General features: G+C 33.7%; 1 protein-coding gene and 1 pseudogene across 2 annotated transcripts in view; both read right to left on the bottom strand.

Annotated features, from left to right (window-relative positions):
• Positions 1-1,648: 1,648 nt before the first annotated feature.
• The window catches only part of LOC306652407 (sodium/hydrogen exchanger 2-like), a 37,877-nt gene continuing 15,163 nt past the window's right edge, over positions 1,649-24,362 (bottom strand). Inside the window, exons 3-4 of the mRNA XM_079125319.1 lie at positions 13,545-13,679; positions 1,649-2,211 (exon numbers count right to left, since the gene is read on the bottom strand). Of these exons, the coding sequence (XP_078981445.1) occupies positions 2,149-2,211; positions 13,545-13,679 (198 nt within the window). The 3' untranslated portion in view covers positions 1,649-2,148. The remainder of the gene's footprint in view (positions 2,212-13,544; positions 13,680-24,362) is intronic.
• Positions 2,658-3,917, bottom strand: LOC306652389 (translationally-controlled tumor protein-like; annotated as a pseudogene). The gene has a single exon. The product of its transcript is annotated as a translationally-controlled tumor protein-like (transcript).

Raw genomic sequence — 24,362 nt, 5'->3', positions numbered from 1 at the left:
TGAGCCGTAGTGTTAGGTCATTTATTTTTTTTATTTTTTCTTCTTTTATTGAACGCGCTCCATGAAATAAATCTTCTTCTGAGTACTGCTTTCATAGTGTCCCAGAGATTTTGATATGTTGTTTCTTTGTTCTCATTTACCTCTAAGAATTTTTCCGTTTCCTTCCTGATACCTACTGTTATGCATTCATCACACAAAAGCATATTATTTAATCTCCAGGTGTTGGAGTAGTTTCTGTTTTTACTCTGTCATTTATTTCTAATTTCAATCCATTATGATCTGATAGAATACAAGGTAGTATCTCTATCTTCTTGTATTTGCTAACAGTAGCTTTGTGGCATAAAATATGGTCTATTTTAGAGAAGGATCCATGTGCTCCTGTGAAGAAAGTGTATTCGCTCTTTGTTGGATGGTATATTCTATAAATGTCTGTTAAGTCTAAATTATTGATTGTGTTATTGAGATCTATGGTTTCTTTGTTCAATTTTTATTTGGAAGATCTGTCTAGTGGTGAGAGAGGTGTATTAAAGTCACCTAGTTTTATTGTGTAGTGGTCTTTTTGATTCCCAGAATTGAGAAGGATTTGTTCTGATATCCGTACTGGTTTCCCCCTGAATGTAATTTGTTTCTTTTCTCTCACACCCTTTAAAATTTTGTCTTTATTTTGTATGTTAGGTATTTTCATTACAATGTGCCTTGGTGTGGGTCTGTTGTAATTTTGTGTATTTCGAGTCCTATAAGCCCCTTGTACTTGATTTTCCATTTCATTCTTCAGATTTGGGAAATTTTCTGATATTTTATTTCATTGAAAAGTTTGTTCATTCCTTTGGTTTGTTTCTCTGTGCCTTCCTCAATCCCAATAATTCTTAAATTAGGCCTTTTCATGATATCCCATAGTTCTTGTAGATTCTGTTCATGGTTTCTTACCATCTTCTCTGTTTGGTCAACTTTGTTTTCAAGATTAAATATTTTGTCTTCAATGTCTGAGTTTCTGTCTTCCAGGTGTTCTATCCTATTGGTTATGCTTTCTAAGGAGTTTTTAATTTGGTTTATTGTTTCCTTCATTTCAAGGATTTCTGTCTGTTTTTTTTTTTCAGTATCTCTAACTCTTTATTTAAATGATCTTTTGCTTTCTGTATTTGCTCTTTTAACTGTTGATTGGTACGATCATTCAAAGCCTGCATTTGCTCTTTCTTCTCATCATTTGTTTCTCTGATGATTTTAATTATGTACATTGTGAACTCCCTTTATACATTTCTTCTGCCATGCTGTCATTGGAGTTTATTGATGTAGCATCTAGGTTTGTTTGGGACATTTTCTTCCCTTGTTTTCTCATATTGCTCAGGTATCTACCCCTCTAGTAGTGAAACTCTGTGATATTGCAGATTTCCCCTATTGACTTATAGCGTCCCTGCAGATTTTCAATAACTCACCTCCTAACCTTCAGTAGCCTGAAGTCTTGGAGGATCTTGATAACGCGGTGCTCCACTAGGAAGCTGCCCCTCTAGGGGTGGTGGCCTTCTGGTGGGGTATATTCCTTGTTAGTGGGCAGAGGCGCCTCCACTTGTTGACCGATGGTCAGCCAAAGGGGGTCTAGACTGCGGGCTGGGGCATGGCTGGTCTGGGCCTGTGTCACTGGTTCTTCCGCCCTGGTGGGAAAGCCTCATCCAGCAGGGAAGACTCACTCAGTGGGGAAGTCTCACTGGGCAGCTCTCCTTCGAGAAGTTCCCTTTAGTCTGGAACTACCACCCTGCAAGGGAGTCTGTCACTGGGTGGCCCTGTTCTGAGAAGCTGCCTGCAGTCCCGGCCTGCCACCCAGGCCTGGGGAGCCTATCTCTGTGTGGAAGCCTCTCTCTGTGCAGCCCTCCTCTGCAACTCTCTCGGTTGTCGGGGTTCACCACTCCAGCGGGGCAGTCTTGCTAGGCAACTCTTCTCCACAAAGTTCCCTGCATTCTGGGACTACCACCCTGGCTGGGGAGACTTGCCCAGTGGGAAAGACTCACCCAGTGGCTCTGAGTTGGTCCCAAGTCTCTCAATACCTCCTCTTCTTGAATCCTGAGTTCTGGAGCAACATGAGATGCAGTCATCCTCTAGTCTGCCATTTGGTCTCTCATAGGTAAAATTTATATTATCAATATGGTCATACTACTAAAAGTAATCTAGTGATTCAATGTCATCCTCATCAAAACACCAATGACATTCTTCACTAAACTAGAAAAAGAAACAAACAGATGTAAAATTCACATGGAAGAACCAAATTAGTCAAAGCAATTTAAGCAAAAACAGCAATACTAGAAGCATCATAATACCTGATCTCAAATTATACTACAGAGCTGTAGTACAAAGAAAAAAAAATAACACCATGTCATTGGCATTAAAACAGAAATAAAGATCAATGTAATAGAATAGAAGACACAAGGATGAAAACACATATATACAGTCTTATGTTCCCATCAAAAGATGCCAAAAATGCATGTTAGAGAAAAGATTATATTTTTTGGCTATTTTTATTTCTTCCTTTCAGAAATGTCTACTTAGATCATTTCCCCATTTATTTATTAGGTTATTTTTTTAATATTAAGATTTTTGCTCTTTATGTATATCTCTATTCTGCATATCAATCCTTTTTTGGGGGACTAGCTGGCAAAGTTTTTCCCCCACTCTAAGTACTTTGCTCTTGTTTCCTTTGCTCTGTACAACATTTTAAGTTTGATGTTACCTCATTCATTGATTCTTTTTTTTTTTTATTTTTGGTACTGGGATTGAGTTCAGGGGCACTCAACCACTGAGTCACATCCCCACATTCCCCAGCCCTATTCTGTATTTTATTTAGAGACAGAGTCTCACTGAGTTGTTAGCACCTGGCTTATGCTGAGGCGGGCTTTGAACTTGAGGTCCTCCTGCCTTAGCCTCCCAAGCTGCTAGGATTGCAGGTGTGCACCACCGTGCCTGGCCCATTCATTGATTCTTAATTTCATTTATTGAGGTTTATTATTCTTATTTCTTATTATTTTACTTCTGGAGTCTTATTAAAGAAGTCAGAGCTTGTGCCAAATGTAGGAGTGTTGACGATATGTTTTCTTGTTGTGGTTGCAAAATGTTTATGGTTTAATTCCTTGGTATTTGATGCACTTTGAGTTGAGTTTTGTGCTGGGTGAGAGATAAGAATGTAGTCATATTCTTCTACATATGGATATGCAGTTTTCCCAGCAATATTCTTTTCAAGTTTAAATGCACTTTAGTTTTAGACAACCTACATGACATACTTAAAAAACAATGCCCCCACTCCAAATAAATCATGGTTAAAATAAATGTGCTCAAGGTGATATCAGTTCCATTTGTCTGAAGTCCTGGTGTTGTGTGGATGACAGGCAGCAGCCATTTAGGATGACAGATGATAGATCCTAAGTAACCACCAAATTTGTTAGCATTTTTCCATTGCTAAACCATCCTTAAAGAAAATCATATTTGGGGTTACACTATCCTCACAGTAGTCCAGGAGTGCAATCATGCCATCTGGATTCATGTTTTTACCAGTAAAGAAGTGATACTTTTTGAAAGTAGCAAGGATGTGCTTGCTTGTTCTATAGCCCCTATCATAAAAGGTTTTATTCTCTCTGGTCTCTGTTTTTCAAGTTTGCCTTTGATTGATTTCATGTAATCTTTGATGTACTTCTTGTATGCTTTCTGGTGAAGCTGGTTTCCTGCAAGTGATGGCTCATGATGATATCAACAGCAGTGATCACTGTGCTTTTGTTACCTTCACCCTCAGGTCCTTCAGCAAGGCATTTCCACCAATGAGTGAGTGAGTCATCATTGATTCCCTCTGTCCTACTGACTATCTTGCCCTCCACCTCCAGGCACAGCCCATCTGTGATCTCCTAGATCTTGTAAACTTCAGAGAACATCTCATCTTGGCTGATGATCTCTCAATAGATAAATCATGGTGGCTACTGGAGGGAGATGGTGGGGGTTCTACTTTAGTAGGAATCCAGAGTTCGGAGTGAGCATAGTGTAGCGCAGTGGCACTCGGGGTGAGGGGAGAGTGCGTGGAAAAAAAAACCTAGCACCATTATTGAAAAAGTTAATCTTTTCACTCTTCTTGCTAAGGATTACTTTTGCTATTCTGGATTTCTTATTCTTTCCAAATGAATTTCATGATTGCTTTTTCTATTTCTATGAGCTATGTCATTGGAATTTTAATTGGAATTGCATTGAATCTGTATAGTGCTTTTGGCAGCATGGCCATTTTGTCAATATTAATTCTGCTTATCCAAGAACATGGGAAAACTTTCCATCTTCTAAGGTCTCCTTTGGTTTCTTTCTTTACTGTTTTGTAGTTTTCATTATAGAGGTCTTTCACCTCTTTTGTTAAATTGATTCCCAAGTTGTTGTGTTTTTTTTTTGAGACTGTTGTTAATGGGAAAATTTTATGAATTTCTCTTTCAGAGGATTCATCACTTAAGAATAGAAATGCATTAGATTTATTTGTGAATAACAACTTCTATGTTAACATTTCTCTTAGTCTAACCCATTCTACAAACAGTAAATTTTGACACAGAAGAAATAATATGTGAATGGGGGTGGCAAAGATGGAGGGATAGAAAATTATATAGCAAAACATTATTATTATTTTCTAAAGGTAAAGATCCAATAATAATATGGGTAAACACGAAGACACACAATCCCTGCTCTTGAGCTTCATACTGCAAGATTCATAAGACAAACATCATTTTTTTCTTTTTTTGCAGGACTGGGGATTAATGTCAGGGCTTCACACATGCTAGGCAAGTGTTCTTCCACTGACCCACACCTCAGCCTACCATCATATATTTTTTTTATATTGTAAATTAAGAAACATTACTTCTGACATTTCCAGGTCTGTCTTTTAACAACATATTTATTTTAGGGATTTTTATTTATGACTCATAACTCCCAACCTAGCTCACAGTTAACTGATAAATACAATTATACAACATCACACAAAAGTGTATAAAGTATGACTAAAAAGATTCCATAAATTGAATAAACTTTCAGAAACAGATTCTTAAAAATGAAGTTAATAAGTGTTCATGTATTCAGAGCAATGCTATATGCACATTAATGATAATAGTAAAAATGCATTAAGTGTTAATTATGTATCAGAAATTAATTTCCTTACATATATTATCATGTTTAATCCTGAAATAATTATTCCAAAGAAAATTATTATTCCTATTTTTCAAATAAATAAACTGAGATTATCTACATTGTGTACAACCAAAAAAATGAAAAGTTGTACCCCATTTGTGTACAATGATACAAAATTCAGTCTGTAAAACTAAAAAAAAATTTTTAATAAAAAAACTCACAAATCTAATACCTGAGAAATCTTTGATTTAAACTCAATCTAAATCTAGATTATATATGCTTAACTAATATGGTATACTCACACTTAAATTAATTGACAATTTAATGATGGAAATCAAGTACACAAGGAGAGCACTGATCTATTACTTTGTTGCTTATACATGTCCTGTATTGGTTGCTTTGGGTTTATCTCCTTAAAATAATTAATGTGAATATTTTAGTCTATAATAAAATATTGTTCCATAGATCCAAAAACTATCAAACCTGTCCTGAACTTTTAATCTCACTTCTGGGTTCTGTTATTTTGTTCTGATTCAAACTTCACACTGCAGTATCCCCCTTAACTCCATATTCCTACTCAACTGAGATAGCACATGAGCACCATCTTTATTAACAGTTTTACAATGGTAGCTACACTGAGATATTGAGTACTCTAGGATGAGATACTTATTCAATATTTCCAAATATGTAAACTTGACTCTGATTCAAGACAGCTTCTGAAATCACTGATTTAGAAATTGGTTCAATATATGCATAATTCTTCTGTAACTTCCATGCACAGACACAAATATAGGTATCTTCTCACGTTAGTTTTATACAGTTACACAATGCATTCAGTTCCATGAGCAAACCAACTGTGGTAGTTGTATCTGTAATACGTGCTATGTTTTAGGTATGCTATCTTAGCAACACCATTATTACTGCTCTAAAACCACCTGATCCAAATAAAAAGATGATGAATATATAAGAATGTCTCTCTGCACCAGAATATTCAGATTTATAGCTAAAAGGAAGTTTATCTTTGTCCCCAGAGTGGCAGTTACTTTCTATCATGATATATTCTGGTATATCAGATAGTTTAAAAAACCAAGCCCTGCTTTAATATGCCTGAGAACCAAATGATTCACTGCAATGATTTATAGAGTAGGACATGCTACATCACTTCATTCATTCATATAAATGTGTTTCATCACATATTTCTTGAGCATCTATATTGAATATATTTGATTCCTGAGTCTTTGGATAATGATCTCATTTTCCTTATACCCAGTTTTTTCATCCATCTGTGAAAAGGGCATAATAATATCTATGTCAAACTGTATTGTAAGGGTTAGATAATATAAAATACTTATAATATTGACTGAAAGATAAATGTCACTTATCACAATATCATCATAATCACTATGTGTTAGGCAGTATTTCCAGGTACTGGAGATAGAATAGTAAAAAAGACAATCATAACCACCTATCTTATGGAATTTAAAATGTAGCCCACACAGACTGTACATTAAGGCCAATGAAATACTGCCTTGCTTTTCTCTTGGTTTCCTTATTCTACTGACTGAAGACTAACATCTTGATTTTTGCTTAAGAAACATAAACCTTGAACTTCACCTCCAGGTTTTGCCACTAATATTTCTTGAGGGCCCTTCAGACTCACGTTCAATGTATCTGCCTCTATTATGTGCATCCAAAATCAACATGGTAGCTAGGCATGGTGGTGCATGCCTGTAATCCCAGCATCTCCAGAGGTTGAGTCAGGAGAATCATGAGTTGAAAGTCAGTCTCACAACTTAGTGAGTCAATAAGCAATTTAGCAAGACCCTGTCTCTAAATAAAATATTAGGGGCCTTCAGAAGATGAGGGAACAAAGAGATCACTTCCCTAGGTGAACCATGGCATGAAACCAAGAAAAGCAGAGAGGTAGCTTCTCAGCAAGGAGGGTGAATAGAAAAAATTAAGGGGGACTTTGCTGGAATTTAATACTTGACACTCAAAACAGATCAGGGATTCAGGAGATTGAATATAATATTGAAGGAATACCCTATAGCAGCAGCCAGAGGCGCAAGCCAAAATGGTCCCTTTGCAAACCCAATAAAGTGATAAGGGAATCAAAGGAACACATGTTTGAGGAAGACTGAGGTGTGTCCGGGTATGGACAGTTTAGATAATCAAAGACATTGCCCAGGCTGCTGCACAGTATCCTGGTACATGAAAGAAACCACATCTCTCCCACCAGCTTTCAGAGGACAAAGGAAGGAACCATTTTGCAGCCTCAGTGCAACCCCCACAGTGGCTAAGGGAGCTGACTTGTGGCAGACCCAAGTCTGGTCCAAAGATCAAGCCTGGCAAACCCACAGTGTGTGACAGAAAGTGGGCCTAAGTAGCCAGGAGAAAAGCAAGCATGAAGAGAGGTTTACACAAGGGATATCTGGTCCTGGAAACCCACCCAGTTTCCCCCTACCCCCTCCAATCTGACTCTTTGCAGAACCAACTGGGAGAGAAGCACCTGACCAGGAATTCAAAAGGGCAAGCGTGAGAGAGATAGAGTTTGGAGAGTAAACCTGAGACCTGGGATCATGGATTCTGCACGTGACTTAGTGAAATAAGAATTGACTCCTATATCAAAGGAGTGGAACCCAAAGGAGATCCAGGGGGGTACAGCCTTCCAGCATGGACCAGCAATTGGTGAGCTCTGGAGGTGTGCTGATTTAAAATCTCCAGACCAATTGGCATTCAACAAAGAGTCAGGAGCATACCTAAGCCTACACTCCACCTCCAGGAGTTCACCCTAGCAACCCTACCCTGAGGGTAAAGCAAATGTCACACCTCATGTCATAGAGGAAAAGAGAAGCTAAAATCTTTTGATCCCCAACAAAAACAATTCCCCAACTTTGCATTGAGATTTTCCTCCCTCACATTTGCACCATTATTGAAAGCAATTATTTTTTATGGATCGGTTTGTTGAGAACTAGTATGTCTGATTAGGATATTTCAGTTTTGTTTCATATTCTTTTAGTTTTCCTTTTTTTTTTGCTTTTTCTTCTTTCTTCAATTTTATATTTTTACTTTATATATGATTTTCTCTTACACACTTATCTTGATTGTCTTTCTCTCTTTTCTAACAACCAACATCTATTGCTCCCTCTTCCACTCTTTCCTTAATTTTTTACTTTAATCTTCTCTCCTTCTTACTCATAATCATCACATCCTACACAAATTCTGTTCTATCCTTAACCAACACTCAAAATTGTGAACCCTCTAGCAAACTTACTGTTTTTATTGTAGGCAATAGCTGTGCATATCATTTCTGTTTATTGTGACAAAACTGTAGATGTCTTAGCAGGAGTTATTTGGGTTAAGGGTGTATATTTGTAGGTTCCTGTTATCATTTGTCTGCCCCTTTATAGCAAGGTACTGGAAGACTTCAGGGACATGATAAGTCTACAGGGTAGAAACTGTGTGGTCTCATACTGCTAGTTGTGTATACACAAAAACAACATGAAAAAACAAGGGAAGAAAGTGCCTCAAACAAACCAAGATGCTCCAATAATAGAATCCACTGACACCACAGTGGACGAAATATCAGAGAAGGAGTTTAGAATGTACATATTTAAACTGACCTGCAATATAAAGGACAACTTAAGGAGTGAAATCAGGGAGAATATACAGAGGTGAAAGATCACTTCAAGAAAGAGATAGACAGAGATAGACATTCTGAAAACCAAGCAAAAATCCTTCAATGAAGGAATCAATAAACCAAATTAAAAATTCAATGGAAAGCATGACCAACGGACAGAGGTTCAGGCAATGAAGACAAAAAATATACAATCTTGAAAATAAAGTTGACCATGGAGAGAAGATGTTAAGACACCATGAACAGAACATCCAAGAAATATGGGACAAATTGATAAGATCAAATTTAAGATTTATCAGGATCAATGAAGGCCTGGAAATACAAACCAAAAGAATATAAAATAGTATCAGACAATTTCCCAAACCTAAAGAATTAAATGGACAATCAAGTACAAGAGGGTTAGAAGATCCCAAATATTAAAAAAAAAATACAGCAGACCAGCATAAAATCACAGTAGTATGAAAATGTCTAACATACAGAATAAGGATAGAATATTAAAAACTGCCAGAGAATAAGGTCAGATTACATGTAGATTAAAAAAATGTGGATCTCAGATGATTTCTCACTCCAGACACTGAGGTCTAGGAGGTCTTAGAATAACACATAAAATCTCTGAAAGAAAATGGATGCCAAGCAAGAATATATACACAGTAAAATTAAGCTTCAAATTTGACAATGAAGTAAAAACTTTCATGATAAACAGAAGTTAAAAGAATTCACAACTGGAAGCCTACACTATAGAACATCTCAGAAAAATATTTAATGAACGAGAAATGAAAAATAAAAATGGAAACCAGCAAAGGGAAAAACTACATTAAAGGAATAGTCAATCAAAGGAGAAAGTAATTAAAATGAAAAACCATAAAAAACCAAAATGATTGGGAATATAAATCATATTTTAATAATAATTTGAATGCAAATGGCCAAAATCCATCAATCAGAAAACATAGACTGGCAGATTGGATTAAAAAACAAGGCCCAAAAATATGCTGTCTCCAAGAGGTTCACCTAATAGGCAAAGACAGTCACAGAGTGAAATGAAAAAAATAGGAAAAATCATATTACTCACATGGATATAGGAAAAAAGAAGGGGTTTCTATCCTCATACCAGAGAAACTGGACTTGAAGCCGAAGTTAATTAGAAGGTAAAAATAAGGCATTTCATACTGCTTAAGGGAATTATACATCAACAAGACATAATAATCATAAATCTTCCTGCCCCAAACAATGGAGCATCTACGTACATGAAATAAAGCATTCACAATTTCAAGAATTTAATAGACCACAACACAATAATACTGGGTAGCACATCTCTCTTACCACTGGATAGGCTCTCCAAATGAAAACCAAAAAAAAAAAAAGTACAAAATTAAATAATATAATCATTAATTTAGCCTTAACAGACATATAGAGAGTATTTCATCCATCAGTGACTGAATAAACTTTCTTCTCAGCAGCACACAAATCCTTCTCTAAAATACACCATATCTTAGGCCAAAAAGAAACTCTTAGCAAATAAAAAAAAAAAAAAAGATAATACCTTGCCTTCTATCAGATCATAATGGAATGAAATTAGAAATCAATGATAAAATAAAAAAAAATAGAAGCTAGTCTAACACCTGAAGACTAAATAATCTACTATTGAGTGAAAAATGGACAGCAGAAGAAATCAGGGATGAAATTTTTTAAAAAAAATCTTAGAAATAAATGAGAATAGCAACACAACATATCTAAATTTTGGGGACAGCATGAAGGCAGTTCTAAAAGAAAAGTTCATGGCATTGAGCTCATTAAAAGAATAGAAAATCACCTAATATATTACCTAACATTATATCTCAAAGCCCTAGAAAAGGAACAAATCAAAACCAAAAGCAGTAGAAGACAGTAAATAATTAAAATCAGAACTGAAATCAATGAAATGGAAAGAAAAGAAACAATTCAAAACTCAATAAAACAACAAGTTGGTTCTTTGAAAAAATAAATAAAATTGATAAACCCTTAGCCACACTAATGAAGAGAAAGAGAAAGAAAACTTAAATTACTAAAATTCAGGATGAAAAAGAAATACCACAACAGACACTACTGAAATACAGAAGATATTCAGAAACTATTTTGAACATGTATACTCTAATAAAATAGAAAATCTTCAAGACACTGAAAGATTTCTAGAGACATATTACCTACCCAACCTGCAACAGGAGAACATAGACAATTTAAACAGATCAATTCCAAGCAATGAAATAGAAGTTGCCACCAAAACCCTACAAACTATGAAAAACCCAGGACCACATGGATTCTCAGTCAAGCTCTACAGGACCTTCAAAGAAGAATTAATACCAGTACTCCTCAAATTATTCCATAAAATAGAAAAGGAGGGAACACTTCCAAACTCATTCTATGAAGCTAGTATCACCCTGATACCAAAACCAGATAAAGACACATTAAGGAAAGAAAACTTCAGACTAATATTCCTGATGATCATAGATGCAATTATTTTTAATAAAATTCTGGCAAATGACACACAAAAACATATTTAAAAGATAGTGCACCACAATCAAGTGGAGTTCATCCCAGGGATGCAAGGTGGGTTCAACTTGCCTAAATCAATAAATGTAATTCATCACACCAATAGACTTAAAGAGAAGAATTATATGATCATCTCAATGGATAAAGAAAAATCATCTGAAAAAAATACACCAACCATTCATGTTCAAAACACTAGAAAAACTAGGGATAGTAGGGACATGCTTATACATTGTAAAAGCTATATCTAATAAACTCAAGGCCTATATCAATCTAAATGGAGAAAAACTGAAATCATTTCCTGAAAAAACTGGAAAAAGATAAGGATACCCTCTTTCATCACAAGTATTCAACATTGTCCTTGAAACTAGCCAGAGTAATTAGCAGAAAGAAATTAAAGAGCTATGAATAGGAAAAGAACTCCTCAAACTATCCCTATTTGCCAATGACATGATTCTATATTGAGAAGACCCAAAAAACTCCACCATAAAACTTTGTGAGCTGATAAATGAATTCTGCAAATTAGCAGGATATAAAATTAACACACAAAAATCAACTGTGTAACTACACACCAGTGATGAATCAACTGAAAGAGAAATTAGGGAAACTACTGCATTCACAATAGCCTCAAAAATTACATACTTGGAAAGAAATCTTACTAAGGAGGTGATAGATCTCTACAATGAAAACTAGAGAACACTAAATAAAGAAGTAGAAGAAGAACTTAGCAGGTGGAAAGATCTCTGATGTTCTTGGATGGGCAGAAATAACATTGTCAAAATGGCCATACTTCCAAAAATGCTATATAGATTTAATGCAATTCCCATTATAAACCCAATGATGTTCTTCATAGAACTAGAAAAAGCAGTCATGAAATTTATTTCAAAAAGTAAGAGACTCAAAATAACCAAAGCAATCTTTAACAAGAAAAGTGAAGCAGGAGGTATCACAATACCAAAACTTAAATTATACCACAGAGCTATAGTAACAAAAACAGCATGGTACTGGCACCACAACAGACACGTAGACCAATGGTACAGAATAGAAGACACAGAGTAAATCCACATGAATATACGTATCATGAACTTGACAAAGATGCCAAAAACATACATTGGAGAAAAGAGAGCCTCTTCAAAAATGGTGCTAGTAAAACTGGAAATCCATATGTAGAAAAATGAACTTAAAACCCTATCTCTCACCGTGCACAAAATTCAACTGAAAGCTGATCAAGGACCTAGGAATTAGACTACAGACCCTGTACCTAATGGAAGACAAAGTAGACCCAAATGTATATTATGTCAGCTTAGAACCTCGCTTTCTTACCAAGACTCCTAAAGTGCAAGAAGTAAAATCAAGAATCAACAAATGGGATGAATCAAATTAAAATGATCCTTTGCAGCGAAGGAAACAATCAAGAACATTAAGAGAGAGACTACAGAATGGGAGAAATTCTTTGTCACCTGTACCTCAAAGCAAACCTGTACCTCCAGGATATATAAAGATCTCAAAAAACTTAATTAACATTAAAAAAACACAAAAAATCCAGTCAATATATATGTAAAGGCACTGAACAGACTTTGCAGAAGAAGAAATATGATCAGTCAACAAATATATGAAAAAATATTCATCTCTAGTAGTTAGAGATATACAAATTAAAACTATACTGAGATTCCATTTAACTCTAATCAGAATGGCAATTATCAAGAATACAAGTGACAGTAAATGCTGGCAAAGATGTGGGAAAAAGGTACACTAATACACTGATGATTGGACTACAAATTGGGGCAACCACATGTGGCTCAGTGGTAAAGTGCTCCTGTGTTCAATCCCTTGTGCCAAAAAAAGTAAATAAATAAAAATAAAATAAATAGATAAACATGGTAGTTAACAGGTAATGTTTTTAGATGAGGAAATTAAAAATATCACACACACTAGAAATATTAATGGGTTATTTACTTAATACCTGCCGCCTAAGGTCCTGTTAGCTGCTAATATTTATTTCAAATGCTGAAACTGAGGTCTCCCAGAGCTACATCAATAATAATTTGTGACTAGGATGCAACAGGATTTCCACTTTCCCTGTAAAGACCTGTTTACTAACTATTTTGTTTTGGTTTGTTTTTAAGTGAAATTAATACTATTTGACTTTCAACAGAACTATAGCTCTGGTACAGAGGAGTGAAGCTGTCTAATAAGAGAGATCTACATCAGAAGAACTACAAGAAAGTGGACACAATTTTAAATAAAAACATACCTCTTTTTGAGATTGATCAGAGTCACATCGAGAAAGACTCAGTTGCAGGCTCTTGTGTCGGTGAATGAGAATTTCCTTTACCTGTTCTGCTGTTCCCATTTCTCCTGGAAGGGTATATCTGTTATATGCTGGAGCCTGGTCAAAATATACAACACCAAGATTTCAGAATTAAAGTGCCAACAACATGAAAAAATTCAAACAACCTACACATAATTGAAATTGATATCAACTTACTAAAGTATGAAAGGTATTAGAGTTCTTCAAAGATTCAAGAAAGTATTGACCTCTTTTATTCTTTATATATTTCTACTGGGTTAAGACCATAAGGCATATTTCTCCAGCAAAAATCATTAAATATATCTCTACTTTAAAAAGTTCATAAATATGTAACTGCAAAAAACCCTACATTTTAAATAAACCCACATTTTTTAATACATCATGCCTTTAGAGATTTTGTGTGGTATTTTTGAAACTATGTATACATCAAAATTTTGATGGCTGGATTAGACTAATGTTAAAACTTAACAATTATTTTATTATCTTTTCCAAAAGAAAATATAAACCATAAACTACTTAAAAATATGTGACCTCTAGATGGAAAGAAGAAACAGGGTGGAAGGAGAAAGGGATGAGAGCTACACTTACATAAATTATCTAATAGTGTATTTTCAACTGCAAAACCAAATGCACATTTTATATAATAAAAGGAAATCTAAATTAAAAAAGACTTGAAAACAAACTGAGTTTAAGGAAAGATTAATTAACAGAGATCATATCTAACTTCTCTCCTAAAACAACCAAAGCATAGAAAAAGTATAGAAAACAATGGTTTGTAACAACTAAGTAACTGATTAATAATAATAATCAATAATTCATAATTAATCAAGTGATTAGAAAAGTGAAAGCAGAAAAATGGTAACAAAGGAGGTAAGCCCTACAATTACTCCGTCTTACTGCTTTGGGAGATTTCCCATGCTGTGATGCAGGAAGTGAAAGCAGTAAAATGGGTTATTTTACAATGATGAACTGTTCCATTCATTAACAGAACATAAGAATATTTAATAAGTTGTATGTGTATAAACAAAGCTTTAAAATATGTAAACAAAACCTGAAAGAATCATAAGTAATAATAAGCAAATCTAAATTTTAGTTTTTACAATGCCCTCCCTCCACTTCCTCCTCCTCCTTCATTTTCTTCTCACTCTCTCAGAATATCTCATGCACTGTGTAAACAGAAAACCAACAATAGAGAAAACCTTAATACCACTATTAGTTACATTCACCTAATTGACAAATGTTGATCATTCCATCCAACAAAAACAGAATACATTTTCCTTAATGGAGTACACAGAGCATTGATCAAGATACTGTACAGAAGGAAAAGAGGGGTGGGAGGGGTGGGGGGAAGAGAAAAAATAACAGAATGAATCAAACAACATTACCCTGTGTAAATTTATGATTACACAAATGGTATGCCTTTATGCCATGTACAGAGAAACATGTATCCCATTTGTTTACAATTAAAAAAAAAGATACATCCTATTTTAAGCTATTAAAATACATTCGAAGTATCCAAGTAACACAATTTGTATTCTCAGATGGCAGTGGAATTAAATTCCAAATTAACAACATGAAGATTTTATTACCAAATATTTGGAAACCTAATAGAATACACTAAATAATCAATAATTCAAGAAATATTTAATAAGGGAAAATATAAATTATTTTGAACTGAATTAAATTTAAAACATAATATACCAAAATTTGTGAGGTGCTATTAAACCATATTTACAGAGAAATTTCTTGCATTAAGCACCTGCAACAGAATAGAAGAAAGATCTAAAAAGAACCACTGCAGGTTCTAATGTTAAGAAACTAGGAAACAAATGATCAATTGAAATCAAAATACCAAAAAGAAAAAATAGAGATAAGTATGGAAATTAATGAAATTGAAAATAGAAAAATGATAGAGAAAAATCAATAAAATCAAATATTTGATCTGTGGGGTCATTAATATTAATAAACCTTTATTCAAGTTTATCAAGAATAAGAGACAGAAGATATAAATTCCAAATATCAGGATGACATCACTATAAATTCTATTGCAATGTAAACAATAATAAGGGAATAGTTTGAACAACTTTGTGCTGACAAAGAAATGACAACATATATAAAGCTGACATGGAGGTCTAATCAGTGTAATGAGGCAAAAAACATTTGAAATGCATGTCGAAGACAATAAGAAAGTATTAAAATTGTCTCAGTTGTTTGCAGAGGACATCATCATCTATATAGAATATTTAATGTAAAATAAAAATATCCTATTCAAGGCCTGGCACAGTGGCACACACCTGTAATCCCAGTGGTTCAAGAGGCAGAAGCAGGAGGATCTTGAGTTCAAAGCCAGCCTCAGCAAAAGTGAAGCACTAAACAACTCGATGAGATCAACTCTCTAAATAAATACAAAATAGGACTGGGGATGTGCCTCAATGGCCAAACTCCCCTGAGTTCGATCCCCAGTACCCCCCCAAAAATATATCCTATTCAAATAAATAAGTGATCTTAGCAAGATTATAAAATATGATATCAATATTTTAAAAGTTTTCTTTCTATATCTCAGGAAAAATAACATGAAAAAGTTAAAATAATATTTACAAGAACATCAAAAAATTTGAATACATAGGTATGAATTGTACACTGAAAAACCATTACTGAGATAAAGAAGACATAAAAATGGAGACATATAAGATATACCATATTTATGATTTAAGAATCTGTTGTTGAAATATCAGTTCTTTCCAACTGATCTGTAGATTTAATGCAATAAAAATGGAAATTTCATCAGGTGAAGTGATGTAAGTTAATAGGCAACAGGGAGTTTGAAGGACATGTGCCTCTACAAAGACAGAAAAATCTAATAAAAACTATCTAAATCTACTTTTCAAGAATTCTTGAAATTAGTTGAATGCTCATCACCACCAAGCAAATTGTGACTTAAGAAAAGGGCCACTTAAAAATGATACCAAACTTTTGTGGCATTTTTGTTTGCCCCTGTCCCATGCCTCTTCACATCTCTGTATTAATCTTAGAGATCACTTAGAGACAGTGTCAGGGTGGATCTCCATGTTATCCCATTTTATGTTGCTATAAAAATGCTAGAGACTGAGTTCTTTATATAAAAAAAGAGGTTTACTTAATTCACAGTTCTGGAAGTCTAAGGACATGGTGCCAATTTCCTGACTGTATCAAAACACAGAAGAAAAGCAGAAAGGGAACCATTCACATGCAGAAAATCTTAAGTGTTTGGGGTGGCCTCAGTTTATAAAAACATTGTCTTACAGGAACTAACCCATTTCAGAAGACTGGCATTAATCTCTTTATAGGACAGTACTCTCACAGTCTAATTATTTTCCACTAGGCCCTGCCTCAAAAATTCCACTACTTCTCAATGGTAGCACACTGAGGACCAAGCTTCAAACACAAGAAAATTTGGGGAACATATTCAATTCATATCCAAGCAATATTAGACCTTTATTCTATTTCCAGAGAAAGCAGAAAGGCCCTTAATCTCTAAGAATTATATTTGCATATGCTAGCCTATCTTGGGTTGCATTAACTGAAAAATGCAGTTGCCTTTGTATTGCATAAATGAGAATTAAACAGAGTGCAAAAGTGGCTCTTTAAAGGTGATTCTCAAAATTATTGCAAGGCAAATGAAAAAACCATTTTATGTGTCAAAAATATGGAGGCAAAAACTGAAAATACACATCAAAAGTGTAGGAGACAAAAAAAAATCAGATTTCCTTGAAAGATTACATCATTCAAATTATCAGCATTTATTAGAGTATATAGAAAGCCACAAAGCTGGGCCAGGTGGCACACACTTGTAGTCCCAGAGACTTGGGAGGCTGAAGCAGGAGGATTGTGAGTTCAAATCCAGCCTCAGCAACTTAGCAAGGCCCTAAGCAACTCAGCAAGACCCTGTCTCTAAAAAATATTTTAAAAGGGCTGGGGATGTGGATCAATGTTTAAGCACCCCTGAGTTCAACCCATGGTACCAAAAAAAAAAAAAAAAGTAGAAAGTCACAGGCATACAAAGAAAGGATGTATGCACAGAAAAACAAAAAACTAAGAAAACTTGAAGTGTTCACCTCTAGCTGATGTGTATACTTAGCTCCAGAAGACACTGAATGGTAAGGCATACTTACAAACAACTTGAGTAAACATTTATATAGTGTTTCAACACAGGACCAATTTACAAAGACTGACATATTTTTACCTCATATCTACTTTTTTCTGCCTTTTTTTCCCACTTATGGCATTCTTGGAATCTCTGCCTGTACACTAGCTAAAAGCAGGTTAAATGCACAAGGATTTTAGAAATTACATATGACAAATTACATATGACAAATTACATATGACAAAGACACCACTTTAAGAGTTAATTAGAAGAAGGAGGAGGATAAGGAGATGGAGGAGACGATGGCAGATATAGCCCATAGAAAACAACAGCAAAGTTCTGGAGAAGGAGAGGGAAGAATCTTATTTCCAGAATTGCTGTATTATAATATTTGAAATGTCCAGCTTTAAACAAAGTATAGGCCATTCACAAAATAAACTAACAAACTATTAGAGAGGAAGCACATGGGTTGGACTTAATAGATGAAGAATTTACATCAACTCTTTCACATATAGTGAAAGAGATAAAGGAAACTATAGACAAAGGAATGATGGAAAATGATGCAATGATTTAAAATTAGATAGTATTTTAAGAGTTTGAAATTATAAAAGGGACTACAACAAATATTCTGGACCTGAAAAATAAAGCTAAAATGATAAAAAGAAAATTGAAAATTAAGATTTTTAATAGCATGTTTGAGCAGGTAGAAAAAATTAAATTCTTGAGAAGAAATGATTGAAATTATCAAACCTCAGAGGATAATGAAGTGAGAATGAAGAATTATAGCAGAGCCTAAAACACCTGTAGGACAATATCAAGAATACCAATATATGCATAATGGGAGTTTTGGAAAGGAGAATAAGAAGGGGAGGAAAAATATTTGAAAATATAGTGGTAAAAACATATTTGGTAAGATAAACAAATCTACATATCCATGAAACTCAATGGACTCTAAAAAGGAGAAACTCAAAGACATTCACACTGAAATAGATTGAAATGAACAGTGAATCTTGAAAGCAGCAAGAGAGGAGTGACTCATCATGTCCAAATAATCCTCAACTCTTCACAGTAGACATGTACTGGAATCAGCCTAGATACCTTTCAGCAGAAAAATGGATGAAGAAAATGTGGTATATATGCAAAATAACATATAATTCGGTCGTACAAAAAATTAAATCATGTTATTTGAGGGAAAATGGATGGAACAAGAGCTATCATGTTAGGCAAAATAAAGCAACCTCAGAAAGACAAGTATCATGTGTTTTCTCTCACGTGTGGAATCCAGAAAAAAGAAAGAAGACATGAAAATAGAAGCGAATAAAAGGAATGGTGTTTAAGAGAGGGTGTTACTAAATTTGGATATGATTTAAGTACATTATATGCATGTATGAAATTGTCACACTAAAACCTGTTATACAATCAGTGTATTCTAATAACTACAATAAAAGGATCAATAGTCAGCTGATTACTCATCAGAAAACATGGAGACTAGATTCAATGCTCTGACATTTTTAAACTGTTGAAATAAAAAATTAAGCAAGAATTCTATATTGTTGTTTATACATCGGGCTGGGGTTGTAGCTCAGTGGTAGAGTGCTCACCTAGCACATATGAGGCACTGGGTTCGATCCTCAACAACACGTAAAAATAAATAAGTAAAATGAAATAAATGTATAAAAAAAAAGAAGAAAAACTTAAGAATTTTTCAGATGAACAAAAAAATGAGGGAATGCACTGATAATAATCCTGCTCCTTAGGAAAGGCTAAAGATAGCACTTCAGATATATAAAAATATTAGGCAGGGATTTGAAGTCATAGGAAAAATAAAGAATTCCAATGAAGGTGAATTACACAGGCTAATACAAAAGTCAATATTTTTATACTTTTGATTTGCAAATCATCTTTGTTTCCAATGTGATTTTAAAGAAAAATATATGACAATAACTATGAATTAATGTTAATATGTATCATACATTGTACATAGGTAAATATGTAATGTGTGGCCATAAAAACAGAATATACAGGTATGGGAACAAAGATTTTCTATGATATTTAAGTTAACTTATTTTTAATTTAAACTAAAATGTTAAAAATTTAGGATGCTGGTGGTAAACCTCATTTAATAAATAAGAAAATATCTTTCACAGTGTTTAAAGAAATAAGGAAATAAAATTGGTACCCTACAAAAGAAACATGAAAGAAGGTGGTAGGGGAGAAAATGAATCAGAAAAAGCTCTATAAAGACATATAAAAAACAAAGAGTAAAATGGTCCTTTTTGAACAAGTTTCAATGCAAATGGATTTAATACTGCATTAAAAATTCAGAGAGTAGGCCAAGTGGATAAAAACACATAATCCAAATATATGCTGTCTAATAGTGACTCACTTTGGATCCAAAAGAAAGATAGCTTGAAAACGAATGGATGGAAAGAGATAATTCCATTGAAATAGTCACTAAAATGCCCTGCATTCTGAACTCCTACACACAATAGAAACGATCAAGAGGAAACACTGCCTGCTCCAAGCAGCCACAGGCCCCTGAGCTGATAAACAAGAACAGGCTGGTGGGAGGTGCTTAGCAACTAGGGAAGTGCCTCCCGTGCCCCAGCAACTCTAGGGGGATCCACAGTCAAAGAATGATGGACATGTGCTAAATGTCCAAAACTCTAATGAAATACAAACAGATTTGACAAAAATTTTCTTCACCTTGGCATGGTTTATTATACATAAATTCTACATCAATTATGATCACATATATCATTCTTTAACCTCTGTTGAAAGTTGTTACCTTAATAGTCAACATTTTACCTTCAGTCTGTATTTCTTCCAATGGATAAAGGCATTAATTGGAATTCTTTTCTTTTTTTTTTTTTTTCTTAACTCTGGTTTGTAATTGCTCCTTTTATGCCCTATTTGCCCTATTTCATATATTCAACTATCTAAAATACCCATCATCCATCTTTTTCTCCTTTATATATTTGTGTGTATTATTCTTTCCTTTCTTTCTCTTTTTCTTTCTTTCTTCTTGTTTCTTTTTTATTTTATTTTATTTCCTTTTCATTTTTTTTTGCCCAGTCTTCCTTCTCACGCTTTTAACCCTCATTTAACATTATAGCAATTTTACTAAATTCAATAACTAATTTTGCAACCTATATCAGCACTTTGCTACAAGTTTATACTTGGATATAAGGAGCTATGGAGAACAATCTGAGCTAGTTTTTCTAAAAGGCTTGACTCTGAAATGATTATAATAAATAAGACACACATTAAGTTAAGGTTCCACTGACACTGCGGTCAGTAGAGGACAAAAAATAAGTTAAGGGATCAATATCTAGAAAGAAGCCCAACCCAGGGCACTTAAAAGAAAGAAGCTCACAAAGTAGTCCAATGTTTTAAAAATTAAGCAACAACTATCCCAATATATGGGTAGACATAAAAACAGTACAAAAAAACAAGGAAACAAATCACATCAAACAGGCCAAATGTTGTATTCAATTGTATTTAATCTTTTCAATGAATAATATTAGAAATTTTTTTAATCTAAGAAATTAGATGTAAATTCAAATATAAGAGGTGTATAGAACTTCAAATAGACAGAATAAAAGCAGATCTACTCCAAAACACATTATAATGAAAAGGCCTACAGTAGAGAATAGAGATAGAGGTTTAAAGCTGTAAGAGAAAAACAACTGGTCACATTTAGTGGTAAACCAATTCACTTTCAAAAGATTTCTCAACTCAGACCCCAGAAGCCAGGAGGGCTTGGAATACTATATACCAAGCTATGAAATAAATTTGATGCCAATCAAGATTACTATACCAGAAAAATTAAGCTCCTTAATTGAAGATGAAATAAAACCTTCCACAATAAGCATAAGCCAAAATAAGTCATAAGTGGAAAGACTTGCACTAAAAAGTATTTTCAATGAACTATTTCATGAAAGAAAAATGAAAACTAAAAATGAAAATCAGTACAGGGATGCATTACATGAAAAGAGTCAACTAAAGGAGAATCCAATCAAATGTAAACACAAGAAATATATCAAAATGACATGAAATTAAGAGTATCTTTCTATAAAAACATTGAATTATTGAACAGTATAAACTCTTCAATCAAATGATATAGGTGGACAGATTGGATTTAAAACAAGAATATATTGTTTGCAAGAGACTCACCTCATAAGCAGACATTCACAGACTGAAGGTGAAAGAATGGGGAGGAACATACCATGCAAATGGTATATATACACAAGCAAAGATAGCTATTCTCATATCACACAAAGTGGATTTCAGGACAAAATTAATCAGAAGAAACAAAAAAATAACTTCATATTGATCAATGGAATCATCCAAAATTAAAAAAATAGTGATTATATATATTTATACCCACAAAAATGGTACGTCTATGTACATAAAACAAAATATTCTTAATATTAAGACTCAAATACACTACAATACAATAAACTGGGTTAACACACCTCTCTTACCACTAGATAAATCATCCAAACATAAACAAAGTAAAGATCGCACATGACCAAAAATATGAACCTAGAAGACATCTAGAGAATATTTCAAGCATGATCAACTGAATTAACTTTCTTCTCTGCAATACATGGAACATTTTCTAAAATACACCATATTTTAGTTCATAAAGCAAATTTTAGCAAATACAAAAGAAATAGAGATTATACCTTGCATTCTAGCATATTATAATAAAATGAAATCAGAAATAAACGAAGATAAAAAACAGAAACCACTCTAACAACTTGAGATTAAACAATACACTTTTGAATGATTAATGGATAACAGAGGAAATCAGGAGAGAAATGAAAAATTCTTAGAAGTCTATGAGAATAATGATACAACATATCAAATTTCTGGGATAGTATGAAGACAGTTCTAAAAGGGAAGTTTATAGCACTAAAGTTCACATGTCAAAAACAATAGAAAGAAACCAATTAACAATGTATCATGACACCTCATGGACCTAGATTAAGAAGAACAAACCACCACTAAAATAAATAGAAGAAAATAAATAATTAAAATCAAAGTAAAATAGGAATGAAATTTACAATTTAAAAAGCAGAAGAAATCAAGGAACCATAGCACTGGTCTTGTGAAAGGATCAACAAGGTTGATAAACCCTTAGCCAAACTTACCAAAAGAGAGAAAGATGACTTTAAAATCAAGATATTAGAGATGCAAAAGTAAATATCACAGACACTACTTAATTCCAGAGGACTATCAGAAAATATTTGAAAATTTATATTGTAATAAAACTTGAAGATTTTGAGGTATTTCTAGAGACATATGACTGGCCCAAATTGAATCATAAGGATATAGAAAACAAACAAATGAAATTGAGTCTGGTATCAAAAGCCTTACAAAAAACAAAAGCCTAGGAATATATGAATTCTCAGCCAAGTTCTACCACACCTTCAAAGAACTGACATCAATCCTCTTTAAATTATTCAATAAAATAAGAGAAGAGAATGCTGCCATACTCATACTACAAAGCCAGTATCACCTAGATACCAAAACTAGACAAAGACATATCAAGGAAAGAAAACTTCATGCCATTATCTTTGAAGAACAACAATGCAAAAATTCTTAATATAATATTGGCACACTGCATACAAAACCACATTAAAAAGATAGTGGACTAAGGGGCTGGGGGGATAGCTTAGTTGGTAGAGTGCTTGCCTTGTGAGCACAAGCCCTGGGTTTGATTCCCAGCACCAAAAAAATAAAATAAAATAAAAAATATAGTGGACTAAAATCCAGTAGATTTCATGTCAGGTATGCAAGTTTGATTCAATATACAGAAATAAATAAATGCAACTCACCACATAAATAGAATTAAGGGCAAGAATCACAATAGATGCAGAAAAGGTAATTGACAGAGTACAATGCCCATTCATAATTAAAACAGTAAAGAAACTGGGGATAGAAGGCACTTAACACAACATGATAAAACATGAGGAAACCCAAGGCCAACATTATCCTGAATGGAGAAAAACTGAAAGCATTTCCTCTAATTACAGGAATAAAACAAGGATGCCCACTTACCACCATTCCTCTTTAATGTGATCCTTGATACTCTAGCTAGAGCAATTAGGCAAGAGAAGAAAGTTAAAGGGATATAATAGGAAAAGAAATAATCTGTTTGCTCTTTATATGATCCTATGTTAGAAGACTCAAAAAACTCTTATCAGAATATTTCTGGAACTGATAAATGAATTCAGCAAAGTAGCAGGATATCAGGTCAACACCTATAAATCAATCGTGTTCATATACTTCAATAAAAAATTTGCTGTAAAAGAAATTATGAAAACATCCCATTCACAATCACATCAAAAAAAGAAAAAAATATAACTTGAGAATCAATCTACCAAAAGAGTTAAAGGACTTCTACACTGAAAACTACAGAACACTAAAGAAAGAAATTGAAGATGACCTTAGAAGTTGGAAAGACCTCCCATGTTCTTGGATATGCAGAATTAATATTGTCAAAGTGGACATACTATGAAAAAAGCCATATGAATTCAATATAATCCCCTTAAAATATAAAAAAAATATTCTTCACAGAACTAGAAAAAAAAGTTTTGAAATTCATTTGGAAAAAAATATGACCTAGA

The sequence above is a fragment of the Sciurus vulgaris genome (genome assembly GCF_902686455.1).
Source record: "Sciurus vulgaris genome assembly, contig: HiC_scaffold_182_arrow_ctg1, whole genome shotgun sequence".
NCBI lineage: Eukaryota > Metazoa > Chordata > Mammalia > Rodentia > Sciuridae > Sciurus > Sciurus vulgaris.
This window is presented reverse-complemented; position numbering and strand designations above follow the sequence as displayed.